At 40.5% G+C, this 10,730-nt stretch overlaps 1 protein-coding gene across 1 annotated transcript in view; it reads right to left on the reverse strand.

Annotated features, from left to right (window-relative positions):
• The window catches only part of ush2a (Usher syndrome 2A (autosomal recessive, mild)), a 162,560-nt gene that overhangs the window by 85,299 nt on the left and 66,531 nt on the right, over positions 1–10,730 (reverse strand). The window contains exons 25-28 of the mRNA XM_046033282.1: positions 5,161–5,882; positions 4,595–4,764; positions 4,348–4,514; positions 4,128–4,216 (exon numbers count right to left, since the gene is read on the reverse strand). Of these exons, the coding sequence (XP_045889238.1) occupies positions 4,128–4,216; positions 4,348–4,514; positions 4,595–4,764; positions 5,161–5,882 (1,148 nt within the window). The remainder of the gene's footprint in view (positions 1–4,127; positions 4,217–4,347; positions 4,515–4,594; positions 4,765–5,160; positions 5,883–10,730) is intronic.

The raw sequence follows: 10,730 nt of genomic DNA on the forward strand, positions 1-10,730 counted from the left end.
GTCTTTGAAGGTAAAAACAGTCATTAGGTGAGAATGAGCACAGACAGTTCCACTGCATAACAATGGAGGTCCCCTCTTGGATAGGTAGCTATCGTTTAAGGATCTAAGTCCCCTCTTGGCAATTTCTTTAAAAAGCAAAAAAAAGCAAATTTGCAGTAATATTATGTTAAAAGACAGTAAAAGTAAATTTTGTATTATATTTATTTTACTTCAAAAGGACTGGAAACACAGGTCCACACTTGGCAGTTTACTCCGACGGTGCACTGTTGGATAGGTACGCGTGTATGTGTGTGTGTGTGTGTGTGTGTTTGCGTGTGTTTGTTCAACTTTCTAGTGGGGAAAGATAACCTGACTTTGACTTGAGCAGAAGATTCCTTTCATCAAATTTAAAACAGGGTACACACAAACACACACGCGCACATGCACAGACACCATGCTAAAATAATGAAAACGGCTGGTAATGGAATTGCTGCATGCAAAAACAAAAGCTTGCTGTCGTTGAGTACTGCATCTGATTTGGAAACAGTTCAGTCTGTCAGCATTTCAGAGTGAAGATGAAGGTAACTGGCACACACACAAATGGTAATACACACACAGACACACACACCTCTATGCTTTTTGAGTTACAGATGTCTATATAATAAATGTTTTGTTTATACATCCACATACAAAAACAGCTAAAACAACTGCTCTCTCTCTCGCTCACACATCCACACCTGTGTCCATGTACAGTGTGTTCCAACACACTTAGGATACAAACTGTCATGTACAATAACTGATCAGTTCAGAGCCTGGTGAGACTTATGAGTTTAGGTGATTAAGTGGTCAACGTTGATGAGAGTATTATGAATGAGCGTCAAGAATAATTATTTGTTATGCAACCTTGATATCCATTTAACAAGTGACACTGTGAGGTTATATAGGACACACACACACTCTCACACACTGAGCCACACACACAACCACATATGGGTAGGGTCATGTTGAGTTAGGTAGCTCATTTCCCAAAGTGCGTGTTGGGTGTGCTTTGTGGTGGAAGTCATTTACAGATTGAATAGCCTGATGTAATCTGGAGATGGTGTAGACAGCAGAGACCCTGGGCTGACACAGACCACTGGGGCTAAGGCCAGTACAGTATGTGTGTGTGTGTGTGTTTGTATATGCATTTATGTGTATATGAGTGAAAGAGAGACAGATGATAAAGTTGGTAGTGAGAAAGAATAGGTGTGTGTGTGTGTGTGAAAGGACATGGTGTGCGTCTTTGTGCATCTATGCTATTATAATCAGAAAAAAACTCAAAGGCACTGAGCGAATGCCAACCTCTGCAGCTGACAACACAAGTCTACAATTTATTAGTGCACGCATCAACGTTATCACATATTAAGGTAAATTTATATTGTCATCCTGTAAACTAATCTTTGAGGGTTTTTTTCTTATTTGTGGTTAAAAAGGGGAAATTATCTGTGGTAGGTCAAAGATCCAGAGATGACCAAAATCAAATTAATGGTTTAATTCATTGAAATTAATCAATATTCCTTCAGCATAACTACATAACGAGATAATGAGTGTGAGAATGAGAAACAAATCACATCTGATGATTCAGACAATAACAAAGAAGCAGATACATTCATTGAGTGGTTACAGTCACAGGCATTCGTTTTTTTTGTACTAAACCACTGAACACTGGCACACTATCTGTAGCCAAACAGTGTGTGGGTAAAAATAAATTATATATGTCTATGATCTCATCCTTTATTGCACAGATTTATTTTTTAGCATTATAGTTAAATACAAAACGTGCATTACTACAATCAATGTGTTGATCTTCATCTCTCACTGAATCACACTCTCATCACAAACTGTATCACTCACAGTCTGATGAAGACAAAAGAACATTACCTGTGATTATGATAAGATAAGATATAACTTTATTAATCCCCCGTAGGGAAAATTTCGGTTGACATAACCGAATAACAGTGATGCCATCCTCGTATCAGAAAGCAAACCTTCAGCAGACTTTGGCTGTCACTTGAAATCCTGACCAGGAATGTCATTATATAAAAAGAGCAAATGCAAACAAGCAAACTGAAAAGGAAACAGATAATGTTTAAGAGAGAGAGAATACCTCAATGAGAAGTAATATAGAAAAAGAAACCACAATGAAGAGAGATACTCAAAATCCTCTATCTTGTCAAGGTCAATTGGTAACCAGGAAGAGGCCTGCCTGTCTGTCCAATTAGCAACAACCAGGAAGGAACACTTTTTTTCTCGGACCTGTGACCCCTAAAGCTGTGCTGCTGCACAGATGACAGGGGCGGTTCTGAAATGATGACAGGCATTAGCATTTTTCTGCAGTTAGCATTAGTGCGGGGCTGTGAGCGTGTCAGTGTGTGTGTGTGCATCTCTGTGTGCATGCATACAATATTGTTTCATTGATAGGCCTTGATGTGGGATTAGCCAGTGGTGGAACTTAACTCTGGTCCCTCCTTAAAAATGGCCGACAGGAAGGAAGCTGCCACAGACAGGGTCACTGCCCCTCCCATTTTCTGAAGGGGACCTTGAGTTGAATGGGTTTGTTTTTCTCATTAAATCCCAAGAAGGAAAGACAGAGGAATCAGTGCGACATTGCTTTGTCTTTTCTACTTCAAGTGAGAGCTTCTCAATGAAGTTGTCAACTAATTAAATTAGTTAAATGTAATAGGTAATATTGTAATTCAGTTTCACTAGCAGCATGGCTGACTTGGTTCTTCTGCATCTTCTCTGAGCTCTTATACTCTGATGCCAGATCAAGGAGGTTTTTAGAAAGGATGTGCACAAGGATAGGCTAAAGCTGCCCTAGCAACAACCCATTTACCCTCTTTGGCTGAGCTGCCCCTCAAGTTTTATTTTTGCTGTTGTGGCTGCACATCCATAATTGCTAATGTTAGACTAAAATAAATCACCATATCACCCAAACATCAGCCGTCATGTGTGGGTGAGGGTGAGTCATTTGAAGTTGTGGAAATGATTAATAACACATGTTTTAACCAATGGAATTCCCTCACATCACGCAATATAGCCTTATATTATGCTATCAAATAAAGCTGGCTAACATATAGGCAGTCTGATCTAGAGAGAGAAGAGCAGAGAGAGGCAGCTAAGGGGAGTGCAACTTTGCAGACCTGGATTCAGACTACCAGCAGGCCAGCTGATGAAGCATTACGATAGAAATGTCAAGCAAACATTTCCTACATAATTAATTTATGTATGAGAAGTAGGCCTATTTTCTCAGAAGTATTTTTTAAAGTTGGAAAGAGGCTAATAACTTACTAAAAACTAATACTTAAATCAAGGATAAAAACACAGTGTATTATATCTGTACATAGTATTTCATCTTTCACATTATGTTAATGAGAATGCCTCTCTGTAGAGGGGTAACCCCAAAATCTCCAGTTCAAAAAGCATAGGAGAGCGTGGTGATCAAGTAAAATACTACTACTATACATATATGGGATGGTCAGGCCAGAAAATATAGTCATGGAATACTTTTTGACATTTTGTAATTATTCTGTAACCTAGTATATTTTTACATACAAAAATAGATATAGCCTACTCCAGTCTAATTCCTGGGTTTCACCAAAAAGCATTTAGTCAAGCTACTGTCAACTGGCTACACTAAAGTGTTCAGTTGTCTTGCAGTGAGAGAGAATTGAACTGACCTGAACTGAGTATTTGAATTGAATATGAGGGTAGTTATATAAGATTGTGAGAGAGTTACTATGAAGGGCCATGCCAGTGAAAGTGGGATATAGAATGAAAAATGCTGTGGACAATGGTTTTCTTGTATGTGTGAGTATAAAGTGTCCATGTGACAAATGCTTTCTTAAAGCTCTATAAAAATAAAATGGAACTGAATTGAAAAGATGGTAACATTTTGCTAGGCACTGTCTTAATATTTTGTCTCTGGAAATATCATAGACAGAAATGTTCATTATTGGAAATCCAGACATTCATTTATTTTAATATGAGATATGAGTACAATCAAAACCTGGTTTAGGATGAACAGCCCCTAAAAAGGTCTGAGCACATCCCTGGTTTTTAGTGAACCTGTGAGAAGTCAGTAAAAAAACAAAACAAAACACCAATACCTGAAATGACTCTGGGCCCAAGACCTTCACCCTTGGTGGACTGAGGCCAGCGGGCCGAGAGGGCCTGGTGGTGATATTCACCCAGGGTCCTACAAGTATGTAACAATATGTGGTTAAAGACCCTACTGGAAAACAACAAACTGGTACTACAACATGCAACATTCATACATCTTGGTCAGATTGTATTTAATTTCAGTTAAGCCCGTTATTTTGGCCTTACCTGTGGTGTTGCCAGCCTGATTATGGAGCACAAGACGATACTGGTAGTTAGTCCAGGGACTGAGAGCTGATGAAGAGTCCAGAAAGGAAAGAGGTGGAGGGTCTGGTGGGAGATGGCCCACTGTTGAGACTTGTTTGGTCCCAGCAACTCTGCGCTCAATCAGCCACCTTTGAATACCACAAGACACAATCATATACAAATAAGACTCACACAGGGATTAAAGCGTATGTATGTGATCATCTCTCACCTCTCCAGTGGTCCATTGCTCCACTCTGGTGCTCCCCAGGACAAGAGAACAGAGGTGGGGGTGTCAGAGTAAAGGTGAGGTGCAGGAACCCCTTCAGGGGGAGCTGGGAGGGTACGAAAGATCTGAGACATCTCAGACATTGAACAACCCACACTGGTGCATGCCTCTACCTAGATGTTAGAGGAAAAAAATTTAATTTTAACATCACAATGTGATGTGTTTCTAGCAGTTTTCATCAATTAATATGAACATTTTAATAACATGATTTATTCTCAGTCAGTAATCAATATTCTGGCACCTTAAAGTGCAAACAAGAAAAATAAAGGGTGCAGTGACATTTGGGAATGTAGTCTCATCCGTGCCTGGTAACACATGATTATTCAATTGGCAATAAAAAAACTAGTAATTGTATTTATATTCATTATTGGAAACTAATCAGAGGAACAGAGACTAGAAATTGTTTAGTTATAACACTACAACTGTATTCACATTTTTTAAATCGCATGTTTAATCTATAACACTATAGGGTACAGTATTGTGTTCTACCAAGTATTATTCTAATATACCTGAAGGCTGTAGGTCTGGTATGGCAGTAGGTCGAGGAAAGTATAGGTAGTGGTGTTCCCTGGAATAGTGACTGATAGAAAGGATGAACTTGAATCTGAAGCCGCACTAAACAAACCAGAGATGGGGCTTTGGAAGGGGTTTTGTTTAAGAATATGTTCAGTATTAGATTCAATTGTATTGTATTGTGGGTTTGGCGATAAAAGACTAGGGCTTGGGTTTACACTGGCAGTACTGAGTTCAGTGGGGTGAAATGAGATGGAACCGGGGCCTTGGCTTGTATTGCCTCGAGGAGTGGACTCGATCTGGTTGTCTTCTACAAAACCAGGCCACAAGCTAGAGAAAGGGTTAGGGAGAACATTGGGTCTAGTGCCTTGCATTGTGCTTAAACTGTCATTACTGCCTGTGTTGACAGTAGACATGGAGATGTGGCTTGAGTCTGGGGTGGTAAGACTGGATGTTGATCTGAGGTTATGACCCGGGTTAAGATATGCACTCTCAGTGCTGGGCAAGGGTCTTCGGTTAGGAACCCAACTGGAGTTGAGGGTCATACTGGTGCTAAAGACTGAGCTGGGTTTGAAATCTAAAGAACAGATAGAGCGCGGGCAAAGATATAGAGTATAATTGGTGATAATGCCATTTGGTTGGGAAGGAGGACCCCAGGTCATTGTTACACTTCGGGAATGGAGCCCTGATATAGCTGGTGTGTCCACTGGTCCTGGACCTGGGGGTAAAGAGAAATAAATAAATAAAGAGACAGGGAAAGGGAAAAAAAAGAAAAAAAGAAAAAGATAAATATACTCTTTGCGTGTGCTTACGAGTGAGAGAAAACAGAGTAGGGGGATTTGTTCAAAAGAATTATTTGACAAGTAACATCAAGAATGACATCAGAAGGACAAAGAGTGATTTTGCCATCCCTATCCGAGGGATTAACATGGAAACTCTTTCTCTCTCATTTTCTCCCCCTGAGCAAACCAAGATTGTATTTATGGATTTATGCGGTACTTGTGACTGTTTGAACGTGAGTCTGTGTATCTTTCAGCAGGGAATTTAGAAAGTGATATGTAGGCCAGGCTGGACAGCTGGGAACATTGTAGCTCAACTCCACATTGGCTTTACTATACGCAAGCACAAATACATAACACTCACATGTATGCAAACACACACATATGACCTATAATTGGGACATAATATCTGTAAGTGATATATGTGTATATATATCACTTACAGATATTATGATATAGTACAGATATAGTGTATATGACAAACTGAAAATTGAGAAAAACTTGTACCATTTACTAAACTTCAGGTTAGGAGACCAAATTGAATGAAAATGTATCACAATACATTGTTAGGCAGAGCTACAGCCGGGGTCTCAGTCAGCTAGTAGATTTCTAATTTGCGTCTACTGTGTATTCATGTTCACTGCCATTTTCAATGCCTGGGAGTGCCTTCATTCCTTGTGTCCAGGAGGCTAAATGATCCTCACTAGTATTAGAAGTAGACAGACGGACAGAGATGTACATCAGAAGACCACAGGCACACACACTGTCACATGATTTGCACATGTCCATGCCCCGATAAGAACCTGCACAAGACTAGTCAGAAGGATATTTCACTCCACCGGAGCTCATTTGAAGGTAATGCCCCTCCCCCCTCATCCCCCGGCATTTACATCCCACTGTACTGCTCTATAATGGACACACACAGATGCGTGTCCATATACAAAAATACACACTCTTCCTAACACACAAACACACACACACACACACACACACACACACACACACACACTCTCTTCCTAACACCCACACACACACAGTGATGCAGTATAGCAGTAATGGTGCTGTGTGAAGGGCAAGCAGATCAAGGTGACTGAGCGGACTGAGGGAGCGTGCTGCGTCGCTAAGTGCTACAGCTAACCGCTAACGGCTTTCCCAGATGGCTGTGTGTATGTGTGTGTGAAAGAGAGAGACAGAGAGTGAGAGAGGGTGAAAGAAGATGAGCATTGAAAGTACACGTATCTACATGTGAGAAGTAGTGCAAGTATGCATATGTGTATGTCAGCATGCACGCACATTAGACAGCGGTTGTGTAAGAGTATGTGTGCATTTTGCAGACTATCTACCAACTGGTTGTCTTTCCTTCACACAGACTGAGTTGCAACAAACATTCAGTTTTTCCTCAGGATGCCTCAGTTCTCCTAAGAGTATGTGTCTTAGCATAATGCTTAGCACAATTTAAAGGTTGCCTCATAATTCATATTTATGATGCCCTTTTGTAGTATCTCTCCAATGTTTTAAATAGCCTGAGCCTGCTGGTAAATTTAGCACACACCAAGCACTATTTTTATCAATAAATCATAATTTTCTGGAAAAGTAAATGCACTTATTGCTATTAATCCGTCTGTATTTTGGAAAACAAAGGAAAGCAGGCAAACCCTTTAAAAATGTTCAAATTTTTCAGAAAATCTTGGTATTTGCTGATCGACCCCGATGATTTATTAAAGCAACTATGTATTGTTCTCTGAGCTATTTATTTACTGATAAATTAGCCAACATACAAAACTGGCATGGAGCTTGACCATGACTCAGACCACTAACAGTACATAAAGTTGGGCGACAAGTCGCCCCCTGGTGGCTAGCTGCAGTTGGGATCATAAAACCCGCCCCTCCATGTTAGCGGATGGGACAGGGGCCAAACTAAATAAAATCTAAGTACACATAATTCTTTCCCCCTAAATATGGTTTCTGTCTTTTCAAGGAGTTCTTACCATGCTGATGTTTGTTCAAGTGTTAATTTTTCTGATAAGGTTGGTTATAAATAGTTATTTGATGCTATAATAAGGGGATTTACATCATCAACAACCCCAATCACTACTGCGCAGACTGTTGCTCCAAATGACGTCACCAGTGCATGATGGCAGCGCCATTGGCTTTATTTTTGTACAGTGGGAGGAAGTGGAGACGCATCGTCCATCTTTATTTACAATCTATGAGTCAGATACAGAGACAGCCACATCACAAGTAAAGACACAAAGATACATTAAGATGGCAGCCAGTCAGTGTCTCACACATACGCACACACTTCTATCTCCCACACAAATAAATAACAGCATAAAAGTGGTCATGTAAGGCTTGGCTGATTTCCCACCAACAAACCATCTTTTCTTCTATCTACATATCTCCTTCTGTCTGTCACCTCTTCCCTTTTCCTCTCTCTGACCCCTAGCTTCCCTCTCCCCCACCAACTCTCTCTCATTTTCTTCTGTCTCTCTCCGTTACTCATGCTTTGTGTCGCAGTCTCTCTCCCTTCTTGGCTCCCTCTCTCTCCGGTCTCCCTGCTAAATAAACAATGCAGAGAGTTGACCTTTTGGGTTAACAGGTTTTTATGCTAGCTCTACTCAGCACTCACACTGATTCAATTATCACCAAAGGTCCACTGAACCCCACGAATAACTAAAGAGCCCGTCTCCCTGCATACCCCAGCATATATGCTGGCCTGTCTGTGTGCCTCACTGCGTTCTCGTTCATCTTTGCAGAGGGTTGGGGTGTCTCTCTACTTGGTTGTCTAATTAGACATTCTGCATTCTCTGGTCTATTTGATTATTCTTGTCTGCCTTACTATATTTCCTTCTGTCTGTCTGAATGAAATGTTTGTCTGTAGTGTAACAATAGTCATGAAAAACACACACAGGCAAGAGATGCACAGAGGACAATGGACAGATCAGGGACAGAAACTCCCCAATTGTGAATAACTTTCCCACAAAACACAATCCAGTCACCTTGATCCAGCCCGTTATCCACCCAAAATAACCCCCGTTGTCAACCCTTATTCCTCCCCACCTCCACTCTCTCCTCCCCTCCTCCCTCTAAGTGTTGAGTGTTATTTAGGCTTTACTGGCGCGTGTAAAATTCTGCAATTTGAAGGGCTGTTAAGTTTTTCAATTGAAATTTTCATTTAAGATGCAGGTGATGCTTTTTCCCTTTTTTTATTTTACTGACGCTTTACAGCTCTCTGGATAGGACAGAACGAGTGTTGAGGGAATGCGTAGCAACCCTCCTCTCTCTGGTTTCCTGACTCCTTATCTCTCTTTCCCTCCTTCTCTCCTTGCTGTTCAACTCTTCCTTTTTCCTTGTCTCCCACACACTCCTACCTTTTCTGTCCCCACTACCTCTCTGACCTCTTCATTCCTCATGCCTTTTCCTCTTTCTTTCCCCTCTCCCTTCATCCCTCCCTCCACACCTCCCACCCTTACTCCTCCTCTCCCCAGTAAAACACAGTACCAGAAGGCTAAAACAGGAGTGCGGGGCCGCCAAGCCTTAAATCACATTTATAAGGATTTGGTTAGCATAGTAATAACACAATCAGCTGACAAGGGCTGGGAGAGGAGGAGGGAGGAATGTGTGTGTGTGTGTGTGTGTGTGTGTGTGTGTGTACGTGTGCACTTGTGAGTGTACACATGTTATGTAGCTTCTTGTGCATATTTGTGTATATGTATGTGCAGATAAGGGCCAGTATAGATTTAAGTGTGCACATCTGTGTGTATCTATGTGAAGAGAAAAGGAAGGGCATTATTTTTAGCCTTGTGCAGGGTCCTGTGCATGCACATGTGTGTATGTGGGTAACTTGGCTTTTGAAGGTGAGTCGAGGCTCCAAGGAGTCATAATGAGGACAAACGCTGAGCTTTACTGTAATCAAGATGCTTATGACATGGTGTCAAAACGTGACAAGCAATACGGTGAGAATTTACATTGCATTTCATATCTTTACTTATTCCACAGATTATTTAATGCCATTGTTGCTTAAGGAGACACTGGAGAGGCAGTGAGAAAGAGGATGATGCTGAACCAAGGTCATGCGCTTGATTTTATATCCATAATATTGTCGGTATATAAGATGTACATTAGTCCTTAAGTAACTAAGACCATCACGATACCTGAAATGTCAGTCTTTCAACATTTTCATTCTTTTCAGATGCTGATTATTTGGAGTGATTTACTTAATTCCTGGCAACCTTCTGATGGATCCATGTACTACAGAAAGAGACCAAAAAGGTTGCAAGGTAATATATGGCTTCTAAAATTTAATGTAGAAATGGGTCAAAATTACTAAAATCAATGGGAACTGACTAAAAATATCATAAAAGCTACAATTCAGCATGTGCCTGCTGAGGAATCACAGTTCTGACAGTATATTTAAAAGAAAAGCAACGTGTAAATACATGTTCAGGTAATGAGTACATAAAACTGTACATGAAAAATGTATCTCTTCATGTGCAAAATAACAATGGGATTGTGCTCTAACTACTTCAACATTTCCTTGGGACAGCTAACTGAACAGAATACTGGGAAATATGGTAGAATATTATTTTATTAATGCAGTTACTCATTCATTAAATAACATGAATTCTTTGTGTTCTGTCTTTACCTCTAACCTAATTTCTGTCACATTTTTCTCCTTCACACTCTCTGCTTTCAGTTCAATTTGGTAAAACAGTATTCTCTCTCTCTCTCTCTCTCTCTCACACACACACACACACACATACACACACACACACACACACACACAC

This window comes from Micropterus dolomieu, linkage group LG20 (genome assembly GCF_021292245.1).
Source record: "Micropterus dolomieu isolate WLL.071019.BEF.003 ecotype Adirondacks linkage group LG20, ASM2129224v1, whole genome shotgun sequence".
NCBI lineage: Eukaryota > Metazoa > Chordata > Actinopteri > Centrarchiformes > Centrarchidae > Micropterus > Micropterus dolomieu.